Below are 25,755 nucleotides of genomic sequence, written 5' to 3' on the forward strand. Positions count from 1 at the left end.
TTTGTGCAAATTGGACAAAGCGTGCAGGAGGAACACGAAAAAGTAGTATAAGGACATTTCGCGCTCTAACGAAAAAAAATTATAGGCGGAAGTGGGCGGGGCCTATATGGGGAGATTCAGCTCCATTCACGGAACGCGTGGATACAAGGTTTATGAATGTGCGACAAACTATGCAGAAGTTATTAGCCTAAACACACTTTTTATGATAGTAGCGCCACCTCGTGGCCAACCCGAAAGCGACGCATAGAATATCCCCATTTTTACCTGGCCTGACAACTTTGCCAAATAAAATTGACTTTTCGTATATGTTCAGGGGGGCAAAAATGCAGTTGAAGGGGGCTAAAAATAATAAGAAGAATAGGTAAGAAATCGAGCAAAAACAATAGGGACCTCCAGCGGTCGCTGGCTCGGTCCCTAATGATGATAATCATAATTATAATGTTAATGAACCAGCTTGAACACCTAATTAAATGGACTCATGTTATGTGTCCAAACACAAACTAAGACATGCATCACTTAATATTAAATCCAAGTCAGCAGTATATAGTCCACAATGGGAGTTACAACACTATGAACTTTGACTTCAGACAGATTAAATATTTAATTTTCTTCCATGGTGGAGTAGGTGTCTTTTATATAACAGCCATGCTAACAAGAACATGATGGTTGATTATCTTTGGTGCACAGGGTGTAATAGAAGCTTTGTGTACCTTTTAATTGCAGATTATTGTACCTGGTACAACCTGTTCAGAGTCGTGTAGTTTAGAAAAGAATGGCAGGGTTTCTTGTTTCCAGGCAGGTCAGGCTCTTGGCCCAACATCAGGCCTCTGACAGGAGGATTCAGAGAAGGAATTCAGTAAAACTAAGGCTCTGTCAGTCCTCAGAGGCCCACAGCCTTTCAGTGGTTATACTGGTGCGCTTCACAATCCAAATCAAGATACAGGGATTTGGAAAGAGAAAACAATCTGTTCATTATTCCAACCTCACAACAGTGTGAGATTCACCTAAGTCCAAGAGCTATCCAAAGCATGTAGTGGCATGGTGAGGTGCAACGAGTGCAGATTTCCACAGGTAATTTGACACTTTACTTGTAATACAACCCCTACCTTACATTTTCTGTTGTTCATTTCTGTTTATCTGTCAAAAATAATCTGTTATGTTTTTTGCACATCATTGTCTTCCCATTACTCTTTGTTGTTCATATTCTTTCTGTACCTGTTTCACTTTCTTTATTCTGTTCATTTTGCATCCCACGAGCAGACTTATAGTTCTTCACATCTTTGCTGTTTTCTCTTACAACGACTGCCTCCTTTCTTCTCCATCACCTCCTCTACTCTGACCTCCCTGTCCTTCCCCATCCATTTGCTCAGGCCGAGGAGATTGTTCGCAGGGAGTTGAAGAAGACAGAGACGTGCAGTCTTTACTGCCTACTGGGAGACATATTGAGGGACCATCAGTACTACGACCGGGCGTGGGAGCTGTCGGGCCAGCGCAGCGCCAGAGCCATGCGCTCCAAAGCTCTGTTGCACCTCCACAACAAAGAGTTCCAGCAGTGCGTCGACTGCTTTGAGCAGTCGCTTAATATCAACACCATGCAGGTACAAAGTAATGACGTTTGGCCTATATTTAATGGAAGGGAATGAAACAGGTCTGGGGTGTGCTCATACTGATTTACAGATTTTTTTGTGAAGTCTATTAGAATGTATGAAAGTTTATATAAGGAACGGAGATGACCCTTTATTCTACCATGTAAACTGTTTGGGGAAGAAATTATCTAAATCTATCTCTGGCTTCCTGAAACAAAGAACACATTAACAAATGTGAGCTGTATCTCAGGAGGTAGAGCAGGTTGTCCACTAATCAGAAGGTTGGCAGTTTGATTCCTGGCTCCTTCCAATGCTTGTTGAAGTGTCCTTGACCATGATACTGAACCCCAAATTGCTCCCAATGTGTACATCGGTGTATGAATGTGTTGGAATGACCATTAGCTTCTGTTTTTGATGGTCTTTGCCATCACCGTATGAATATGGTAGGTAGTGTAAAAGCACTTTGAGTGGTCAGAAAACTAGAAAGGCACTATACAAGTACAGTCCATTTATCATTTAACCTTCACATGCCTAATCTTTACCTTTTATTTAACCTTTTTATTTATTTATTGACAGAAAACATCCATCAATAAATTTTCTACCACTTATTCAGGTCCGCATTACTTTGATATCAGGCCAAGCAAAGTAGCCCAGATGTCCCTCCCTGTACACTGCAAAAACAGCCCTTCTAGAAACATGGCAAATATTTTTAAATATAATCATATTTTTTTGTATTCAAAAATTCTGCCAATGGGGTACGCCAGTTTTGATTGGCTTGAATTCTTAAAACTAGCATAAAAATCTAGCCACTGAAAGACTGTAATGGGCTTTAAAACTACAAAAAATGGCAAACATTTTAAGCAGGTTTCTTATTACAAGCAAAGAAACTCAGTTATAGACCATGATAGACCTTAAGATTAAATAATTGGGGAAAAAAAAAATCTTACAATAAGACACAATTTCTTCAAACAGCATCATAAAAATAAGTGACTTTGTCTTTGGCACCAGAAGCATATGTAGTTTTTTATTTAAAACAATGAAAAACTAAACGGCTGCTTCATTTACAACACTACAAGACTACCTTCTCTTAAACTGAGGAGTTGTGCAAGTAGTTCAGAACAGAGAGGAAGTACTGAATGCTATAAAAACCTTACAATAAAGAAAAGCCCCTGGGCCTGATGGGTTTGGTAGTGAATTTTATAAAGAATTTTGTGATTTATTAGCAGATCCATTACTTAATATGTTTAACCTTTCTTTTTTGCATAATAGATTACCTCAGACTCTAAGAGAAGCAAATATTTCTCTCATTCTGAAAAGGGGGAAGTGTGCAGAGTCTTGTTCCTCATATAGACCGATAGCTCTTGTTAATGTGGACCGGAAGATACTTTCAAAAATCCTAGCTACTCGACTTGAAGACCTTCTACTAAAAGATCAAACCGGTTTTATAAAAGGTCGTAACTTCCGTGACAATGTCAGGCGCCTTCTCAATGTAATTCAGGCTTTCCAGCAAAGAGATATTGATGGTCTGGTGCTTTCTCTAGATGCTGAGAAAGCCTTTGCCCGGGTAGAATGGGCTTATTTATTTTATACTTTAAATAGATTTGGTCTCGGTGATAATTTCATTAGGTGGGTCAAAATTCTGTATGATAATCCTCAGGCGGCTATTTTGACTAATGGGCTTAAATCGGACAGTTTTCCATTGTATAGAGGAATGAGGCAAGGTTGCCCCTTGTCACCCCTCTTGTTTGCCGTTGCCATCGAACCGTTGGCGGAGGCCATAAGGATGGCACCTGCTATACGGGGTCTACTAGTTGATTATGAGCACAAGATTAGTCTGTATGAAGATGATGTTTTGATATTTATCAGGTATCAATACCAGCTCTACTTAACATTATTGATTTATTTAGCAGATTTTCTTGGTATAAAATTAATTTGACCAAGTCTGAAGCCATGCCCCTTGGGAGCCTTAATTCGATACCAGCTGTTTTACCTTCTTTTCCCTTTAAGTGGTCTCCGGCAGGTTTTATATACCTAAGTGTATTCATAACCCCTAAATTTAAGGAAATGTGTAAAGCAAACTTTGTTCCCCTGTTCGAGAAGGTGAGGCAGGATTTGGAGCGATGGAATTCTCTGCCTGTCTCCTCGCTAGGACGTATATCCTTAGTTAAAATGAATATATTGCCTCGATTGTTGTATCCTGTTCAAATGATTCCGGTCATATTTTCAAATAGGGTGATGAAAGACCTCAATGGCTGGCTAAGGTCCTTCATATGGAGCAAGCGTAGGCCAAAACTTAAGATGGCTACATTGCAGCTTCCAGGTTCTGTAGGGGGTCTAGACTTACCAAATGTCAGAACATATCAGTTGTGTACTCTTATGAGGTATATTTATGACTGGGTCGTAAATAAATCAAGCTCTATTTGGTTGGGAGTTGAAGCTTTCCTTTCGAAGTATCCACTAAGGGACTTACTGTTCTTTAAGAAATTTTAAAATATCAGACTGAGTTGTAATAACCCGGTTACACTTAATACACTTAAGGCCTGGCGATCAGTATGTCGACTTGAGGGAAGGTCAAAGTTCACATCTGTTTTCACCCCTATTGTGACTAATCCTGATTTCCAGCCTGGGATGTTTGATATTGATTTTAAACAGTGGGGGGATAATGGTGTTCATAGGCTGAGGGACTTACTATCTGATAATGTGATTATGACATTTGAACAAATGAAATCAGAATCAGAAATACTTTAATAATCCCAGGGGGAAATTATTTATAGAGAAATATTCTGTCCCCAGACATGTCTTCTTTCGTTATTTGCAGATAAGGCATTATATCTTGCACAGTACTACTTTAATTGAGAGCCATGAAAGCTCCCCTGTTGAGAAATTATTATTTCTAACAGATAGAGAGGTATCTGTGAGTCTATTTTATAAAGCTATGTATTTCACACCCCCTGTTGGGTTACAGAGACTTAAAGGCACATGGGAAAAGGAGCTAAACATCACAATTGATGATGAAGAGTGGAAGGATGTCTGGAGACATGCTAAATCAATTTCAGTCTGCAATCGCACCAAAGCAATACAGTTAAAGATTATACACAGAATGCACATATCCCCCAACCGCAGGCATCACTTCAGTCCTACTCTCTCACCCATGTGCCTTAAATGCAAGATAGAAATTGGTACCCTAACTTATTGTTTTAGGTCATGTTTGAAACTGCAAATGTATTGGTCTAATGTGTTATCTGAAATAGAAAAGATATTGTGCTTAGAACTGGAGATGGACCCTGTGACTCTCATACTGGGCCTACCAAGCTGACGCTTAACATCCAAACATAACAAGAGGTTGTATTGTATTCTTACATATGCAGCGAGGAAGAATATTTTATTGCAGTGGATTAATGAAAAAGTACCGACTGTTAAAGGCTGGCAAAGAGTGGTGTTTGATCTAGTGCCATTAGAGTACCTTTCATGTATATTACATTCAAAAACAGACCAATTCCATAAAGTGTGGGAACCCTATTTGAACTATGTAGAGCCTGATGTCTCTAATATCATGCTGCAGGGATTTTCTTGACTGCTCATACCGCACATTATTACTGTAACCCCAAGTATTATTTTTATGGATCTGAGCTGGTGTTCTGCTGTTCTGGTGTTCTGTGTTGTTTTTTTTGTTTGTTTGTCTTGTTTTGTTTACTTGTTTGTTTGTTTTGCTTTTTATTTCTGTGAACCATATTGTGTAACCATCCTTTACTTGTAAAAGTGAAAAGTTAATAAAAAATATTGTAAAGAAAAAAATAATAATAATGGTTTGGCTGATCGGTGTAGAAGAGTAGTCTTACATGTTGCTGCTTATAATGCGGGGCATTTATCCTTTGCTGGACAAGGCAGTTTTAATAAAATTGGGGTATAAGTATACCCACTTGTCCAGGCATCACCACACCACTGCTAATGACTTTGGTGATCCCCCTGAATTCTCAACTAGCACCGCCATCACGTTGAAATTTTTGGTTTTGAGTGGAATATCTCAACAGTGGACTACTGGATTGATTGCCATTGGATAGTACAGACCGCCTTAATTGATACAAAATGTTAGCATGGGGGCGCCAGGTTAGCTCAGTCGGTAGAGCTGGCGACCCATGTACGGAGTTGCTGCAGCGACCCGGGTTTTAAACCGACCTGTGGCCCTTTGCTGCGTGTCATCCCCTCTCTCTCTCTGCCCCCCTTTCCTGTCTATCTTCGGCTGTCACCATATAATAAAGGCAATAAAAGGCCCAAAAAAATTCACTTTTATTGGTTCGTCTTTGTGTGTGTTTGGACAGCTCGGTGTGTGGTTTTCCCTCGGTTGTGCCTACTTTGCCCTGGAGGGCTATGAGGGAGCTGCTAAGGCTTTCCATAGGTGTGTGGGACTAGAGCCAGATGTAAGTACCTACACACAAACACACACACCACTTCACCAACGACATCAAAAGGTGGATAAATTTAAGCTGTTGGTGCATGGAGAAAAAAAAGGCAAAGTCCAACATCTTTAATGATCAATCTCCACACCAGCCCTGAACCATTTGATAGCCTCTGTGCATAACTGTGGTTACTTGAAACTTGTGTATTCCCTACCATTCTTCTATATGCTCAGTTATTATGATTATTTTCAACTCCTCCTTCCTTACTCTCTCCTCTTTTTTTCCTCTCTTTCTGTTTCTCCTTGCAGAACGCAGAAGCATGGAGCAACCTCTCTACAGCCTACATTCGCCTGCAAATGAAGTAAGTATGAGTGTGGAAATGTTATTAGAGCAGCATGTTTTATGTGTTGTAACTTGCACTGGTAGTAAGAGGTAATCAAATGGATTAAGTTTTATTTAATAGGATTTTATCATTCAACAGCAAAGCACAGGGAACCATCAAAATCCTTCTTGGAAACGGCACCATTAGTTTTCACAGATTGGTGACACTTTTGACTCAAAAGTCAAAGGTCATTGTGATCTCAAAATAGCTTTTTTTAGCCTCAACTTGGGAATGAATTGAGCATATTTTTAAATATTTTTTTAATATTATTATAATATATTTCAAATATTCACCACTTATATCATACGCCTCGGGACAGATAAGGATGTAAATTGCAACCTAAGTGGTTGGCAGAAGCATGAAACTGCAAGGTAGTAATTCTAGTTTAGAAAATGCTGCAAATAAAACACTGGCACTGTATTTTATGGCAAAACCGTTACCAAAAAATACATTTTTCATTCAAGCCTGAGTTCTTTATGGCTCTGGCTGTGGAAAGACGAGTTCACACAGAAATGACCTATTGTGCTATGTTTCCAGTGAATCCTAAGTGTCCCTCAGCCTTCCATCAGACTCATGTGCTTTGAGGCCTGAAATTGAAAAGCAAAGCAGGAAAGCTTCTGTTAATACCTGGTTAGCACTGCCGCCAACTCAGCACAGGCACGTGTGTGGGGGGCAACCATTCTTTCACCAAATGTTAAAATGAATATTACTGAAACTGCTGTAAGTGTATTTGGCACATTAATTTTTTTACTGAGCTCATTTACTGCTAAACATTTTCTTTCCTGTGTGGCAGAAACAAAGCCTTTCGTACCCTACAGGAAGCCCTGAGGTGTAACTACGAACACTGGCAGATCTGGGAGAACTTTATTGTAGTGAGCACTGACATCGGGCAATTTGCTGAAGCCATCAAGGCATACCATCGTCTGATGGACCTTAGGGAAAACTACAAGGATGTCCAGGTAAAGCACTGCTTATACTCTCTGACTGTATGGGGTGTGAGTAGTTGATGTATCATACAGCTGTGACTCTTAAAAGGAATCCCTGGAGTGCCACAGAGGAGTGGAGGTCTTTATAAAAGCAAAACAGCAAGGAAGTTAAGAAGGAAAAAAGGAGTTCAGTGTAAAGATGTGCAAAATCACATTTGTTTGTAAAGAAGTTAAATGAATTGGGCTCAAGGCAAGGGTCACATGATTAACAAAAACAGCCAACGTTGTCAGTAGGCATCCATAAGACTATCAAGGGCTTATTTTAGATACACACATCTAACATTCATAATCTAACCTCTGTACACTGCCATACTACGCAGAAAAAAACTGAACAATATACTAATTTCTGTGTCATTCCAAAGAGAGTATTGGCCTCAGCCTGGCCCCTTTTTAGATAAAATAGACGATTCTTTATAGAGTATTCTTTAGGGCGTGGCTGCCTTGTGACTGACAAGTCATTCTCAGTGAGTCTGTCCAGTGCACTGAATGAAACTCAGATCAAACTGTCAAACTAGGGAGTGCTGATCAGATATGAATCAAGATTCTGTTACTGCGTTGCCTATTTCTCACCTAAAATAATTTCTGAAAAATATTTTAGTGTACTGTGTGTATCTGCTATATGAGATCGTGTAAGCCACCGCTGTTTCCTGCAACAGACTAGTCAAAACTGCGCAGCCAGTGAGAACAGCTCAACGTACAGTACTTCACCTCTGGTGGTTCTGATACTTAGTATTGGCTAAAATTAAGCTGATCAAAGTCTGATCATTTCTTTACTGTAGTGTTTTGTGATCTCAGCCTGCTATTGTTGCAGCACTGTCTTCTCTATGTCTTCTCTCTAGCTGATTGAGTAACATCAGTTTCATATGTCATCTTTAATTCACATCTCATCAATAATGCGAACCAGGACCTTTTGGACCAAGTGGTCATCCCTAGTTATGGGCCTCTTCACCTTCAGCACATGTATATAAGCCAGCAAGGCCACCAAAAACTAGCGTACTCGTCGGAGTTGTAGTATTCAAATATAGTAAATGATAAGATTCAGAGCCATGGGTTTCTCCATTCAGAGTTTGAAGAAGTACAGTCTATGTGGAACACTAACACAACAAAATACTGTACTTTTTTTTATTGTGTGTGTTTTAGTGCCTACTATATTGAAGATGGAAATAATATATATATATAATATAATCTATCATTAGTTTGTTAAATAAAGCAAATGTTATTTGGATGAGAAAGGGATAAAACCTTGTACATTTTTAGGTTCTTACATAAAGTACATAACTCAAGACAAGGATGGAATGCAGTGTAAAATCATGTCAAAAGACATACTGTTTATTCTTTCCTGTAGTGTTAATTAATCTTTTTCATTGTGGTCACATATGCAGAGTCATTTACAACTGAAGGAAAAGCCTCTCTTCAGCATGTCAATTATTAATTCTCTGCTTCAGCCCTGGAATCATTTCAGTCTTGTAGTTTTAAGCAGTTAACTTTAAAGATTATATCTCTCAGCCCAGTGGGACTGCTTGATATCACAACTCTGACTCAGAAAGACATCCTGTGTCCTCGGGCCAAATACCCAAACTACCTCAAATTCACTTCAATTACATATTTTTTTTTTGGGTGATTGCAAAACATTTGCAGTACGTTTCATTTCCTTTTGGTGTGTCCGTGTTGCAATTTTTTACCGAGCACGTTAATGTTTGTTTATGCTGTCATGTGGTGATCGGTGGCATCACTTCAGATGCAAGCAAGTCTTCATTTTTTAATCTCCTCTTAAAACACATACATTTACAATGTAATGTCACTGATGTGGCTGTGCTTCAACCTGGTCACGCCAGCATTTAAAGGTCCACTGTGTAGGATTTAGTGGCATCTAGCAGTGCTTCATCCTCCTCTTTGCGAAGGAGAAACTGCAGTGGCAACTGCACCGTGCAAAAACATGAATGCCCCTATCTAGAGCCAGTGTTTGGTTTGTCCGTTCTGGGCTACTTGTAGAAACTCATTCTAAAGTAAGAAGCATTTTCAACAATACACCTGTGGGTTTTTAATCCATGCTGAAGGGAACTATGGAAGCCCATTTCTGCCAATGTGATGGGGGAAGTGTGTAGAGTGTAGGGTCAAAGGAGACCTTTAAATATGAGCACGTTTGTTTGGTGTGGTTAACTTGACCTTTATTGTGACAGGTCACTTCCTGTCACCTCATTTGGTCACTTCCTGTGACCGTAACCTGGTGCAGCTTGATGACGCGCGATGTCCAGGTGATTAAACTCCTGGCAAGGCGTTACTCGCTCTCCCCTTTCTCTCTCTTCCCTTTCTCTCTCTCTTCGCTCACATCTCTCGCCCACACCTGGTGATAAGTTTTGGACCTCGGTGCGGCCCGATCCGCCGAAGACGCACGACAAAGGATTATAGCACGGAATAAGAGCCTGCTTTTATCCTGCGATCCCTGGTCAGCGCACCGCTAACGGAAGTCAACATCTGCAGCTTTAAAGAGAAAGTCTGTCAGCTGACTTTACCGGAGCAACGCGACATTAACGCTGACTTGTTAACTCTGCAAAGCAACCACCAAAACGCCTTTCCTCTTGCAACCTGCACCAGCGGACATCACCCAGCAGTGACTGTTTGGACTGTCTGGAACCAGAACTCTTTCCAGCCCGGCTCACAGGACCGCCAGCTGATCCAAGCAGCTCACCCGCAACTCTTCTTCTTCCTCCCTCCATTGGACTGTCACTAACTACTGGTCATAGACAGATAACAGAGTTAACGGCTAAGCAAGAACTGTATAAATTAGGGACCGAGCCAGCAACCGCTGGAGGTCCCTATTGTTTTTGCTCGATTTCTTACCTATTCTTCTTATTAAGGGCCGGGCCAGTTAATGAACTGGAAGGTCCCTATTGTTTTTGCTATGTTTATTAGGGCTCGAGCACTGACCCTATTATTCCTGTAGGAATTATTAGGGACCGAGCCAGTATGAACTGGAAGGTCTCTATTGTTTTTGCTTCGTTTATTATTATTATTTTTCAGAACATTGACTGCATTTTTCACCCCCTAAACATATACGAAATGCCCATTTTATTTGGCAGACTTGTTGGGCCTGTTCAAAATGGGAGATTCTATGCGTCGCTTCCAGGTCAGCCACTAGGAAGGCCACTAGGGGGCGCTACTTTTAGGCAAATTTCGATAGGCTAATAACTCCTGCATAGTTTGTCTCACATTCAAAAACCTTATATCCACGCGTTCGGTGAATGGTCCTGAATCTCCCCATATAGGCCACGCCCACTTCCGCCTATAATTTTTTGTCCATAAACTACTTTTTTGTGTTCCTGCTCTGCGCTTTGTCCGATTTGCACAAAATTTTGCACATAGCATCTGGAGACCGTCCTGACAACAAAAGTAATTTGAACATTTTTGATATTTAGAAAAATAAGCGTGTTATAAAATTAGCACTTCCGGTTGATTTTTCGTCAAAAAAGGAAGTGGACCATTTCTCCACATTGGTATGTCCGATCGACACCAAGCTTGGGTCCATAGTTCCCCATGTCTTCCTTAGGCATCGTGCACAATTTCAGGCCTTTGCCACAAGGTGGCGCTCTTTAAAATGAAGGAGTTTATATCTCTACAACGGTATGTGTGATTAAGATGAAACTTGGTACGCTGCTTCCCCATGGCTCCCTGAGGCTCACCTAAAAAGGAAAAAAAATACGCCACTAGGTGGTGCTCTAGTGGCAGGGTAAATCACTGTGCGGAGACCGTAACAGTTATGAATATGAAATTCACAGGACATGTGTAGACTGGTGCCTGTAGCTCACATACCAAAAATCCTGTTTGTCGTGTTTGTAGCGCCCCCTACAGGATTTTAAAACAGCAGCCCCGGCGCCACCTTTCACCAATATGTACGAAACTCGGTAGGCACGTGTAATGTGCCGAGACGTACAAAAAAGCCTCTAGGACCCATATCCCATATCCCACAGGAAGTCGGCTATTTTAATTTAAAATTTTCACTCTTGGTCATTTTGACTTTTTGGGCTTGTATTTGAACAAACTCCTCCTAGGGAATTTATCGGATCTGCTTCAAAATTGGTCAGTACAGTCACAAAATGGTTCTGAATGAACGCTGTTCAATTTGTAACTGTACGTTGAAGGGCGTGTCCGTGGCGTGCCGTCAAAGTTGGCCATTTTTAAGTCCGTGGTCATTTTCGGTGAATTTTCGCCTTGCATGTGAACGAACTCGTCCTAGGGAATTTCTGGGATCTGCTTCAAAATTGGTCAGTACAGTCACAAAATGGTGCTGAATGAACGCTGTTCATTTTCTCACTGTACGTTGAAGGGCATGTCCATGGCGTGCCGTCAAAGTTGGCCATTTTGAACGAATGTCACACTGTGATGTCATTTTTGGCATTTCAGGGCTTCTATTTTAACTAACTCCTCCTACAGGTTCTATTGGATCTTCTTCAAAATTGGTCAGTCCAGTCAAAACATGGTGCTGAATGAACGCTGTTCATTTTGTGACTGTACGTTGAAGGGGCGTGTCCGTGGAGTGCCCTCAAAGTTGGCCATTTTGAACGAATGTCACACTGTGATGTCATTTTTGGCATTTCAGGGCTTCTATTTTAACTAACTCCTCATACAGGTTTTATTGGATCTACTTCAAAATTGGTCAGTGCAGTCAAAAAATGGTGCTGAATGAACGCTGTTCATTTTTTGACTGTATGTTGAAGGGTGTGTCCGTGGCGTGCCATCAAAGTTGGCCATTTTGAAGTCCTTGGTCTTGTATTTGAACAAACAAACTCCTAGAGAATTTATCAGATCTGCTTCAAAACTTGACAGTACTCTTGAATAATGTTGCTGATTAAAAGTTGTGCTATTTGTGCGTGTACATTAAAGGGCGTGTCCGTGTCGTGCCCTCAAAGTTGGCCATAGTGAATTCCGTGCGCAGTTTCGTTGATTTTTTCGCGTTGTATTTGAACGAACTCCTCCTAGGGAATTTATCAGATCTGCTTCAAAATTGGTCAGTACAGTCAAAAAATTGTGCTGATTAAAAGTTGTGCTATTTGAGACTGTACGTTGAACGTTGTCTGTGGCGTGAGGTCAAAGTTGGTCACTTTGAATTCGCGTTAAAACTGATTGAAGTTGAGCTGTGACTGACATTAAACCCCGTGCCGTGATTTCGCAGATTCGCCATAAAACAGACTCATAACTTGTGCCAATCTCAAATAAACTATATTTGAAACAGTTTTGCCCTGAACACGTATAAATATGCGGACTTTGGCTGATTATGCATTGAATTATGCGATCGCATAATCGCGTTTATCTGGAAGGACTGGTTTATAGGGCATTTTCCTCTGCTTGCGTTTATTATTCCTTTAATAAATGTTTGCCTCTTAAAAGGAATTTTTTTCTTGCGGCGATCGCCAAGTGCTTGCTCATGGTGGGAACTGTTGGGTCTCTGTAAATACTTTTATAAGGAGATCAGTCTAGACCTGCTCTATTTGAAAATTGTCCTGAGATAACTTCTGTTATGAATTGGCGCTATACAAATAAAATTGAATCTCATAATGAATTTCAACCGATTTTAACCCTCCCATAACATGTCAGCTACTATCAGAATGTTGAATTTTCAAATGTTTTCTATGCAGTTACAACCACAAGGCTGCTGCCTTTCTTAAACTGCTTAGTTACTGCTGCCTAGAGTCAACGTCTGCTGTAGCAGACTGTCTGAACACAGAAGCACACTCATAAAAGCCTCTTTACTTCAAATGATGATTCCATTATTACCCTTCTATTTTTACTAACATCCACCTTTTAAATTCACTGTGTTTTGCATAAATTGCGGTTCCACTCAGCCTCCTTTTTTCACCACAATCAGATCAGTCACATTTCTAGAAACAACAATTCTGCCTTATTCTGTTTCATATTTTTCTTCCTTGTGGTTGTTTTTAGCCCAGGCACAGAGCATGAGAGGTGGAGCAGTAGGAAAGGAGAGATGGTGGCAGGGACCACCATGAATTTGTCTCTTATGGAATTTGTACAGGGCTGGTGACAGACGTGCTTTGACTGGCTGATAGATTTCGAAGGAGCTGAGGGTCACATTGCTAAGTTATGGGGTTTAATGGGATACAGAGGAACCTTAAGGTCTCCCACACACACACTCATTCAAACACAGGCACTATACACAGAATCCCTTGAGGGACAAAAATGTCTTCTTTTCTATTGGTGATCTAAAAGTAAACTTCGAGATGAGCTTCATAGAAAATTCTGGACTGTCATTCGTGTAGCTGTCCTTTTTTATTCCTTCCTGAATAAGTTATTCATTCAGTTCTACCCTTTGTGTCACTTTTTACCACAACTTTTCACCGGACTGACATCAGAGACACTCAGATATTACCCACAGTGTGTGTGTTGGTCTTTAAACCTATACCATTGGCCTCTTTTGCTTGTAAAATACAGATAATATATGCCGTCCATGATGTCTGACGTGATTTTACAGAGTTAGCTTTCCAGTCACTCAAACAAGAAAACTGACAAATGGTTCATTATTTACTTTGTGGGAGGTGGAGAACTAGATAGCAGATCTCAGCTGGAACTCAAGTCAGGATACTGATAATGTTCTAAGCAGAAGAAAGGGGTTGGTGGGAGAGACTGTGATGATGACAGTGGGTTCATCCTCTCTACTACTTCACATACTTCACCTACTGAACCTATGCACTGACTCTCATTCATGATTGTATTACTATATTTAACAGCGCCCTGCAATAATTCTTAAAGTTATAATCGTTGTTTTGAGTCCTGGTTGATTTGCCAACATCTACCCACTGTGGTAACAGCAATGCTGTTTAAGACTCTGGCTTGAGCAGCTACTTTGTCTGTAATAAAACAGCGCTGTGTGCAGTGACAAACACATTATGCTTCCTATGGCTGCTTCACAATAAAAGCCACTCTGTGTCTGGCTCATTGAATGCTTTTAATGTGAAGCCGCAGCAGTAGGATGTTAAGTTTGCATTAGCAGTAATTTAATACAGCTCTGACACGTTGTAAAGAAACTGAACATTTAACAGTGAAGTTGAGATCAAATTACTTACCTGCTGCAACAGGTTTTGATTTTGATTTTCACTTTCGGCAAACTTTTCGCGTTGTATTTGAACGAACTCCTCCTAGGGAATTCAGCGGATCTGCTTCAAAATTGGTCTGTACAGCCAAAGTATGGTGCTGATTAAAAGTTGTGCTATTTGTGCATGTACATTGAAGGGCGTGTCCGTGGCGTGCCGTCAAAGTCAGCAATTTTGAATTTTTCTGTCACTTTCTTTGATTTTTCGTGTTGTATTTGAACAAACTCCTCCTAGGGAATTCATCGGCTCTGCTTCAAAATTGGTCAGTACAGTTACAGTATAGTGCTGATTAAAAGTTGTGCTATTTGTACACATACGTTGAAGGGCGTGTCCATGGCGTGCCGTCAAATATGGCCAGGTTGAACTGAATTTCAAACTGTGGTGCCATTTCTGGCCCTTCGCACTTTCAGCTTTTTTTTTTTCGTTGTATTTGAACGAACTCCTCTTAGGGAATTTATCAGATCTGCTTCAAATTTTGTCAGTAAAGTCAAAAAATGGTGCTGATTAAAGGTTGTGCTATTTACGACATTCCGTCAAACGGCGTGTCTGTGGCCTGGCATCAAAGTCAGCCATTTTGAATTCCGTGCTCATTTTCTGTGATTTTACGCCTTGAATTTGAACAAACTCCTCCTAGGGAATTTATCGGATCAACTTCAAATTTAATCAGCGCAATCTAAAGACATTCATGATTAAAAGTTGTGCTATTTAAGACATTCCATCAAACGGCGTGTCCGTGGCATGGCATCAGAGTCAGCCATTTTGAATTCCGCGCTCATTTTCTGTGATTTTTCGCCTTGAATTTGAACGAATTCCTCCTAGGGAATTAATCGGATCAACTTCAAATTTAATCAGCACAATCTAAAGACATTCATGATTAAAAGTTGTGCTATCTAGGACATTCCATCAAACGGCATGCCGGTGGCGTTGTGTTGAATTTCACTATCATAAAAAATGCGTTTAGACTAATAACTTCTGCATATTTTATCGTACATTCAAAAAACGTATATCCATGCGTTTGGTGAATAGAGCTGAATCTTCATATATAGGCCCAGCCCACTTCCGCCTATAATTTTTTTTCGTTAGAGCACGAAATGTCCTTAAACTACTTTTTCATGTTCCTCCTACACGCTTTGTCCGATTTGCACGAAATTTTTCACCTAGCACCTGGGGACCGCCCTGGCAAAAAAAGTAATTTGAACATTTTTGAAATTTCAAACAATAAGCACGCTATAAAATTAGCATTTCCTGTTGATTTTTCGTCAAAAAAGGAAGTGGACCATTTCTCCACATTGGTATGTCCGATTGACACCAAACTTGAGTCCCTAGTTCCACATGTCTTCCTTAAGCATCGTGCACAATTTCAGGCCATCGCCACTAGGTGGCGCTCTTTAAAATGTAGAAGTTTATATCTCTGCGACGGTATGTGTGATTAAGATGAAACTTGGTACGATGCTTCCCCATGGCTCCCTGAGGCTCGCTAAAAAATGTGTCAACAATCCGCCACTAGGTGGCGCTCTGGTGGCATGGTAAATCACTGTGCGGAGACCGTAATAGTTATGAATATGAAATTCACAGGGCACGTTTAGACTGGTGCCTGAAGCTCACATACCAAAAATCGTGTTTGTCGTGTTTGTAGCGCCCCCTACAGGATAAAAAAAGCAGCCCTGGCGCCACGTTTCACCGAGGGCGTGTCCGTGGCGTGCCCTCAAAGTTGGCCATAGTGAATTCCGTGTGCATTTTCGGTGATTTTTTTGCGTTGTATTTGAACGAACTCCTCCTAGGGTTAGGGTTAGGGTTAGTGCTATTTGAGACTGTACGTTGAATGGAGTGTCTGTGGCGTGAGGTCAGAGTTGGCCACTTTGAATTCTGTCGTCATACAAACTGAAAAGTTGAGCTGTGACTGTACATTAAACCGCGTGCCAGTGACAACTTGTCCATTTCAGCAGATTCGCCATAAAGTAGTGCTCATAACTTCAGTGTGCAGTGTCCAATCTCCAATAAACTTAATATATTCTGAAACAGTTTTGCCGTGAACACGTCCTCATAACTTCAGCGTACGTGGTCCAATCTCAATGAAACTTCACGTGTTTGATAACACTCTCGCCTTGAACATTTCTACATGACAACATTCAGACATAGTGATAGCGCCACCTTCTGGCAACAGGAAGTAAGCGCTGCGTGGCGATTTTGAGCTTATTTACGTGACATTTTCGTGTTGTGGTTCGCACGTTTTACGACGGCACGCGACGTGGCCGCAGCACACCCCGAGTTGCGTGGAGTGCGAGGTCCCGCTCAACGCTGCTTGCAGCTTTAATTGTGATTTATATTTGAACACAAATCTGACATTGACATCAGTATCATTTATTTTTTCCCATGGCAGATTCTACAGATCCTTGTAAAAGCAGTTGTTGAAAACCTGACGGACGGCCAGGGTGAGCAGGCAGAAACTCTCCGGCCCAAAATGAAGGAGCTCCTTGGGCGGGTCAGTTCTCGCCACAGTAGTGACTCTGAGATATGGCGGCAGTATGCTCGGTTATATTGTGATGGCCACAGCTCCAACCCAGAGGACAACGAAAAGGTTGGTGCTCCTGCAACGTGTTTTTAACATTTCCCAATCATGCTCACATGTTCCACATAGCTACCCACTCACAGCAATGCAAAGTCAGCACAAAGTGGACGCGAAGCAATGCAAAATCACTTAAGACGCTTAAAATATTTTTACTTTGCACTTATCCCAAGGCTCATTGAGCAAGTCACATTATGCGAATGCAAATAAATGCATTTTTGATTTTCATCTTTGCCGCTTGAGGAATGAAATGAAAAAGATGGCAAATGTACAGTGGATATGGGACCTAATTTGCCTCCTAAAACATTTGTGGTGTTATTGTGTGGTTTTCAGGCACTACAGTTCTTGTCCAAGGCCCATCGCTGCGAGGTTCAGACTGGTGGCTGGGAGAAAGAACCTGGTCTCTTCAAAGAGGTGATCAAAAGAGCCATCGATATGGGTGAAGGTGAGTGCACCATCCAGCTGTAGAACCACCATCCACACATGAACACAGAAAAGGTTTCTGTTTATTCCAGGGAACATGTACTATCATTCGATGACTGAGTCTCCTTTTTGCCATGACTAAACCATTTAACCTTTTTTTGACTGAACACTAGTAACTCCTTTCTAATACAGAGGGAGGAGATGAACAGAAGTCCTGCTTACTATGTCCTATTGTTGACAGCAGTGATCTAATGATGTACTCACATAGACATATTCTAGAATGTTAGCGCCACATGAGTGGCAGCTAGTCACAACAGCTCTTAACTTCGTGGATCTTTTTAGTGTTTTTTGTAGTGTTTAGTGTTTTTACTGTACTTTTTTTTTAATATATAGTGCTTTAGTGTTTAGTCTACTCTCATCCTGCACTCGGCTCGGAACACGGTCCAGCCATTGAGGATCCAGGATGTTGATGAAGCAGGTCTCTCTAATGATCAGTCTCTGATTTCCCATTGTCCTATTTTGTCCGCACCGGACATTAGCCAGGAGCTAATCCAGTCCTAGCTGGACCAGCATGACTCCTATTCTATTCTACTGTTCCTCCAGTAACCATGACGGATGGGTGATCAAACCTCCTTGTGAAATGAAGGCAAACAGGCCGCTTACCTTTTTACCCATGGCTATGTGACCTTCCACTAACCAATGAATCAGTTCTGGTTTCTCAGTGGGGCAGAGGAGTAGATGGAATGGACTGATGAGCAGCAGTGGGAGGAAAATGGGAGAGATGTGTCCAGAGAGATGGTAAATGGACCTGTACTTGTATAGCGCCTTTCTAGTCTTCCGACCACTCAAAGTGCTTTTACACTACGTGCCACATTCACTCAGTGATGGCAAAGTCCATCGAACAGAAACTAACATTCATACACATATCACACAACGATGCACGGCATGAGGAGCAATTCGGGGTTCAGTATCTTGCTCAAGGATACTTCGACATGTGGCACCAGGAGCCGGGGATCGAACCCACAACCTTCCGATTAAGGAACGACCCGCTCTGCCTCTGAGCCACAGCTGATTCCAGTTTATTTATAAATCTCCACAATCCCCATATGTGTTCATTACAGCAAGACACACACACAGTGCTGAATTAAACATTAGAGAAGTAGTCAGGAGCTAGCATGAAAAGAATGGTAATGTTTACTTTGTGTGTCATTACCTCCATCCTCTTCCCCTCATGCTTTGAGTTTGACATGCAAATTTTATTCTGCTCTCATGCTTGGTGCACATACACCCATACAAATCCCATGATGGGTGGCTGTGGCCCAGAGGAAGAGAGGGTCGTCCACTAATCAGAAGGTTGTTGGTTCGATCCCTAGCTCCTCCTGCCACATGTCGTATCCTTGAGCAAGATACTGAACCCGAATTGTGAATGTGAAATGCGTTCTGTTCGATGGACTTTGCCATTACTGAGTAAATGTGTATTAACAGGTAAATGTGTCATGTAGTGTAAATGCGCTTTGAGTGGTAGGAAGACTAGAAAGGCGCTATACAAGTACATTTACCATCTGCAGACTTTCAACATGAGCAATACAGAGGCAGTGAGCAGTAACTACAGATTGTAGACAGTGTAGACAGTTGAGGGAAAAAGGGTTTCAAGCTTCCAGCCCTGTTGGCAACCTGGTTGCAGACAGACATGCTGTAATTACTTTATTTTTTGGGGTTAGGGTTACATAATACCTAAACAAAGTAAATGGAAGAAGAAAACTCCACAAAGATGTGTTTTTTCAGCTTTCTAGTTTAAGAAAAAAACAAACTTTGGTTATTTATAGTTATATAAATAGTATATCTCTGTTTTGTAATATTGTATAAAACAGATATTTTTCAAACACAAAAAGTCAGTTTACCTTTAGTTAAGACTAACAGTAGCAATTTCCCCAGCTAGTCAGCCAGCCCTGTTTTGTAGTCAGTTTTCAGGCCAAATCTGATACATGTTGGTGTCAGTTGGGGCTTAAGACTACAAGTTTTGGATGTTGAGTTCTGTGCTTGAACCCCTAAGTCTTTACTTGCCTAGCTTTCTAAAAAATATAAGTGAAGATAATAGGGGTTAAAGTTGTCAATCCATAGTTTAGTCTAATTACGGAACATGGAACATGCTTTAAGCTGCTGTTTTACTTGAAATTACCCAGATGTAGTCAATCTTTTTATTTGTATGAGATTGTATTAGACCTCATTAGATACCATCTAATCTGTGTTATGTGTCTAGATTTCTATCCCTCATAGTTTAATCGGTCAGTTACCCCAGGAGTTCTGGGTTTGTGTTCATCTTTGTTAGCTGTGTGAACTACTCATATTTCTTAAATCAGGGGCCGTTCAGATGCTGCATTATTTTGAGTGGAGACACTCAACAAGCCCTCTCAAAACTGAAAGCTGACGCGGTGCACATTCCTGCACTAAGAAACCAAGAAGCCGAGAGAGATATAAAGACACTTTGGGTTGAGGCCAAAGGTATTTGATTGTTTAGTCTCATTCCCAGGGTCCGTAAGCATCCATATTTGATGCCCTGGGAATGAGACTCAACAATCGGATATCTTTCTTGGCCAGAGGAACCAGATTTTTTTTTTGTACTACTGTTAGGATATAGTGAAAGTTTCAGCAAATATGCCAAATAAATATTTTTTTATAAAAGTTACCTATGCAGCTTTAAGATGCTTTTTTCTTTTTTCCATACAAATCGAGTGTGGGATTTACAGTGCTGGTAATCCATATATCTTTGTTTTAACTTTTAATTAGTTAAGTTAGTGAGGATTACTAAATTACCGCAACTTCATCATTGTCATGCAGCGTGCAGGTTTGGGCACAGGAACAGGCACAGCAGTTCTGCCTTTTAACAGGCAGTTTTTCCTTGCCCTTGTCGCCAAGTGCTTGCTCATGGTGGTACTGTTGGGTCTCTGTAATTAATGTTAAAGAGTTCGGTCTAGACCTGCTCTATTTGAAAAGTGTCCTGAGATAACTGAAGCAGTAGCACAACCTCCCGAAAACAGGTTTTCTTAATTTCTACATTGTCATACAGTATAAATATACAAAAGTAAAATATACTGAGTTCAAATCCAGGACAAAACACAACAAACAAACATTAATTCAACTAATCCAACAGGCTGGATCCGTTCTCTGAATTTATCTCTCTGTTTCTCAGTGACCGTCAGTTGCAGTAAAAAGAAGAGCAATCCAACAGAAGCTCTTCAGATGCTCTCCTCCGCCCGCCTCAGCCTCAGGAGTCTGGCCACCAAAGCTAAGGTATAGTCCACCAATAACAGTCCACTGCTGGCCCTGAAGATCACTCCTGCTCTTTATGACATTGTGATGATGGTGTACATGGTGTCAGTGTGTTTATTGTTCTTTTCTTACATCTTGAGTCTGAACAGGGCTGCCTTGTTGACCACAACAAAAAGTGAAGGCAGACTTCTTTCATAACAAAACAGAAAATACATCAGAGTGCTGGTGGCAACAAAATATAAAATGCAGGCTATAGATGTCAGCTGCCACATTGCTTGATAATGCTGCATTGGCTGGAATTGCAGTATAATAATTTCAGGCTCCATAGTTCTACTTTAAAGCTCTTGAACTTCCCTCAGTAATGCGAAACAAGCAGATATTAGTGAGAGTGGCAGCAGGGAGCTCATAACACCATCCTGTTGTTGATGTCAACATGCAGGTTGACACAACATCTTCACCAGACCACATCAATAAAGTTGTCTGTCTGAACAGGTTACAAATCCATAAAGAATCGTGGACATGGAGATTTACAAGCATATGGCACCCAGGTCAGTCAGGCTTGTTGAATCATTCGTAGACCGGAAATCTTTTAACCCCAGTGTTTGAGTCAGAATTGTCTGGGAGGAGGCGGAGAAAAAAACAATATTACCATAGAATAATTTTACAGTGATATGAGAATTAATATTAGACATATATATTTATACATAAACTTACATATATATTTCAGGCATATTACTTTGTTTTGTTTTTGATTACTCTAAAAAAAAGGGTGATTAATTACTCCCCTTTGTTTCATTATGGTTTAACTGACAAATATTTTAAACAGTATTTAACTTTAACTCAACTTCAAACATCTTAACAATGACTCTGACTGGAAAACGAGACCAATTGACTGTAGCAGCTACAGTACTGTGACGTGAAATCACGTTTTTATCATTCTGCATATTACCTACTGAAAAGTGGAATTATACTTAATAATGTCTGATTTTGTAAATTCACAGACTGAAAGTATAAGCTGCTGCACATTCCTGAATGTCTAAAGTTTGAGTGATAAAGTGATTAAAATATTGGTGTGATATGGTGGCCTTGAGGTGCAAATCATACCAACAAATAAAACACAATGATTTGTTGTTTTTTCCAGTTTCTTCTTGTGTTTTGGAATTTGCTGTCGTGATTTGCACTTCAAGGTCACTGTAATCGTCATTTCATTGGTATTTTTGAACAGCAAAGAGACACAATTTTTGCTAAGTGGTTAAAAATCTAAACAGTACAGTGTGTACACATGACAAATTGAAGTGATACCAAAGATACGTCTGAATTTAAAAAGTGTTGCTTATATATAGTTTGTCCACCAGAGAGCAGTGGCAGATTTATTAAAATGTCCTGCTTAGTGCATATCTTGGTCAACATTCTTTAACCAAATTTAAGGGATCCTTCACAAAATGTTTTTTTTTAATACATTGATAGCCTCAAAAATGCACTCTCGTTTCCACTCAAGATGCAAGAAGATATGAGTGAATGGCAGCAGTACGTTACACCAAATAACATCCAAATAGTCCACTGTTGATGAGTAAACTAATAATGATATTGACCTCAGTACATTACATCATCACTTCATCTTCATTACTCTATACCAGCAAATGCACACAGATGTAGCCACGGGTCAGATCCACGCTGATCTGCAGGACGATGTCACTGCTCTGGAACAACTCATCACTGAGCTGCATGAGGTTTGCAGGAGGCTGCGTGAGCAAACACACTGACCATCAGAATCTGTGGCTCTGAAGGCACCCTACACAGACAGACTCTACAGTTTCAGTTGTCAGCATTGTGTTGTTGAACGCCTTTGAATCAAAACTTTTACATGTGACAACTTAATAATAAAACAAATAATAGATTAGTCTAGAAATGGAAAGCCAAAGGACTCAAGTTGTAATCATGATGTTTTTAAACCTTTATATTCACTTTGGAATGTAAACCTTGACTGTGAGGTATCAAATAATAAAATATGTAAAAATTGCTTGCTTGAATTGTTTTTGGAAGATAACCAAGTGTGTTGGATTTAGTGGTATCTAGGTGGATTTTGTGGTCATTTGAACATAGCTCAGCCTTCCAAGTGTGTAGGCTGTGAAATTTACAAAAAACACAAATGCCCCTATCTAGAGCCAGTGTTTGGTTTGCCCCTTCTGGGCTACTGTAGGTGGTTAAACATGGCAGACTGCATAGAAGGCGGAATCAATTCCTAATTCAGGTGATTATACACTAATGAAAACATACCTCCGGCTGTTATATTCCATTTCTAACAATAGATCCTCCTAAATGTTACACATTGGACCTTTAAATCATCACAGGAAGAGCTTTAGGAACATATCATTACAGAGTTGGTTTAAGTGTTTGACTAACCTAACTTCTGCATTATCTTGGGACTCAATTCAATTAAATTTTGATTAGATTTTGATATCTATTTTTACACAGATTAAGGACTGGATTTTTATCTCACTGTTTTATTTTTGTTTTGTTTTTTACTATAATGGGGTGTGTGTATTTTGCCTGGGCCTTTTTATTACAGCACACAGAGCCTCTGCTTTGAAAGGAAAGCCTAGTGTGGCAGAATAAGAGTAGAAAGAACCTTTTTAAGATAGGGATACACAAATGCTATTTATGAAACCACTGTTCATGAATGATATGGCTATTATCATGTGAGGGATTGGAATGCTACAACAATGTGCAACGTACAGGTACTGCATGTTGAATATTAACACTGTAAGGCCCCGATTGGTGTTTAGTCCTTTTGTCATTGCTACAGAAAGCAAACGTTAGTAGCACTCAGGTCATTAAATCCATATTTCCATCCTCACACACTAATCATGGAATAAATATGGCAAGAAACAAATATGCATTTCGGGCTCGGTATCATTCATTCATCACATTACATCACTCTCACCGACACAGGATCAGTCAGCAGTGGTGACTAATCTCCTTAATGGGACTGTAAATTTCCCAAATGCTATTTCTAGATAAACCATGTAAGAGTGATTTGCTGCAGCTCTGTCATCACCCAGAGGACAGCTTTATCAGAAGCTAACACAAGTCTACTTGTTCTGCCTCTGACTCACTCTCCCAGAATTCTTGGTATTCCTCAGTGGGCTGACGTCACCATTCACAAAACCCATTACATTACATTTTAGTTGAGAGAGAATATTTTAGTTCAGTAATTTTTTAATTGGAGCTGGACGTGAATTAGTTTCCACCAAGAGTAATTCCAGGTCTGGGAAATCTGATTGCCCTCAGACTTTGGTGATTCTGATGTATTTGTTCAACATTAGTTCCGATTTTTTGATGAAGCCGCATCACATAAGGTCTTCTAAAAGAATTGCAATAGGTTTTAATTTTTTATAACCCTTCCACATGGTCTATGTACAAGTGTTATACACTGACTGTATATTAAACAATACTGTATACAAATATAGCTGCAAATGGCAATCACACCTTTTTGCGCTGAACAGAAGGAAGCAGATGAATTGGCAAAAATTAAGGACCAGTGTGAAGGATTTAGTGGCATATAGTGGTGTAGTTGCAGATTAGTTTCAACCAGGAGAAACTACTGTGGCCATGAAAGAGAATCGGCTTGGACATGAGACTTTTCCACTACCCAGCCTACTCCTGGCTGATGTCAGGTCACAGAAAAATAAAATGGATGAAAAGGCTACCTCAACAATCAGACTGCTGTGCCCTCATCTTCACTGAGAGCTGGCAGCACCACAACATCCCAGATCAAGCTATTGCTCTCAATGGGCAGATGACAGAATACAAGACTCTGGTAAGAGGAAAGGAGGCAGACTCTGTTTACATCAATGATGCTTGGTGCTCAAACGCAATGTTAACCAGATGTGGAATTTTTACTGTTAGGATGTCAGCCATATTATCTGCCCAGGGAATCATAGCCATAGTCTGACCCAATATGATGATTTTGGTGATAAAGGTGTTCAAACTCTAAATTTTTAATTTTCCATTTTCCATTTAAATGGTTTACTCAACAAACTGCATTTAAATGTCTTTTCTGACTGTATTTCAACATGTGCAAATTATCAACACATACACTGAAATGCTGTCAAAACAGATTAAAACTATGTGAAAATATGTATTCAAAAACTCACTTTTAAACTACATTAATCCAGTTCTAGGATCTTAAAGTCATTTGAGATTCACCACAATAATCCTCACTCAGAAATATTCACATAATGATAATAATATATATAATAATAATAAACATGATTCACTAACCATGATAGGAATGTTCCATCAGTGCAACCAGTCACACCATGACAAAATGACGTAATGTCTTACGTGTCTGCTTCATTTCATTTGAACTGTGATTACCTGGCTAATGTACAGGGGGACTGGTTGACAACCTGACAGCTGTGTTACATTGATAATAAGAAGGACAATGTATAGATTGTCTCTAAATAACAGATGTTGTTGAAAAGATGGTGTCTCGTCATCCGTTTGAGCCAGGGGTGCTTTTCATCCAGCCTGTATCTTTTTTGGATGCATAGGCTGCAGAAATCTGCCCGTTTGGGCTTTAGCTGCGCTGACCGGGCGATTACCCTGATATTTGCACACTGGTGAAAAAGTCAGAATTTTGTAATATAGCTAACATTGTAATTGAGTTAGCCAGGAGTAATAAGTAAAGTCATTCTATTACTTTTGAAAAGAGTAATGAGTAATAGATTTTTGAGTAACTAACCCAACACTGTTCATTTCACACATTGTTAATATAAAAACACTAATTAGTTCAGCTTTAAAAGTTTTTTCACAGTAAGAGCTGTGAAAATGTACAATAACGTTTCCTAAAACTACACTGTCTATCACTTTAGGATTTAGGACTTCAAATATTAAAACAGGACTACATTGTTCTGCTTCCTTGCACCTCATGATGAAGAGCTTCATTTGGATGTTGTAACACACACACAATTCCGAGAATGAGTAACAAAAGCATTAGTTGTTATCGAAACCAACACATGTTCATGTAGAGACACAAA

At 40.2% G+C, this 25,755-nt stretch overlaps 1 protein-coding gene across 2 annotated transcripts in view; it reads left to right on the top strand.

Moving 5' to 3' along the window:
* The window catches only part of ttc27 (tetratricopeptide repeat domain 27), a 106,161-nt gene extending 83,428 nt beyond the window's left edge, over positions 1-22,733 (top strand). Inside the window, exons 13-20 of one of the 2 annotated variants that reach the window (XM_051423061.1) lie at positions 1,371-1,598; positions 5,906-6,004; positions 6,292-6,344; positions 7,159-7,324; positions 16,835-17,032; positions 17,354-17,465; positions 20,634-20,734; positions 21,206-22,337. In XM_051423061.1, coding sequence (XP_051279021.1) covers positions 1,371-1,598; positions 5,906-6,004; positions 6,292-6,344; positions 7,159-7,324; positions 16,835-17,032; positions 17,354-17,465; positions 20,634-20,734; positions 21,206-21,220 — 972 coding nt within the window. In that variant the 3' untranslated portion in view covers positions 21,221-22,337. The other variant, XM_051423051.1, reaches the window with a different exon arrangement.
* Positions 22,734-25,755: the final 3,022 nt, after the last annotated feature.

The sequence above is a fragment of the Dicentrarchus labrax genome, unplaced genomic scaffold (genome assembly GCF_905237075.1).
Source record: "Dicentrarchus labrax unplaced genomic scaffold, dlabrax2021, whole genome shotgun sequence".
In the NCBI taxonomy this organism is placed as follows: domain Eukaryota; kingdom Metazoa; phylum Chordata; class Actinopteri; family Moronidae; genus Dicentrarchus; species Dicentrarchus labrax.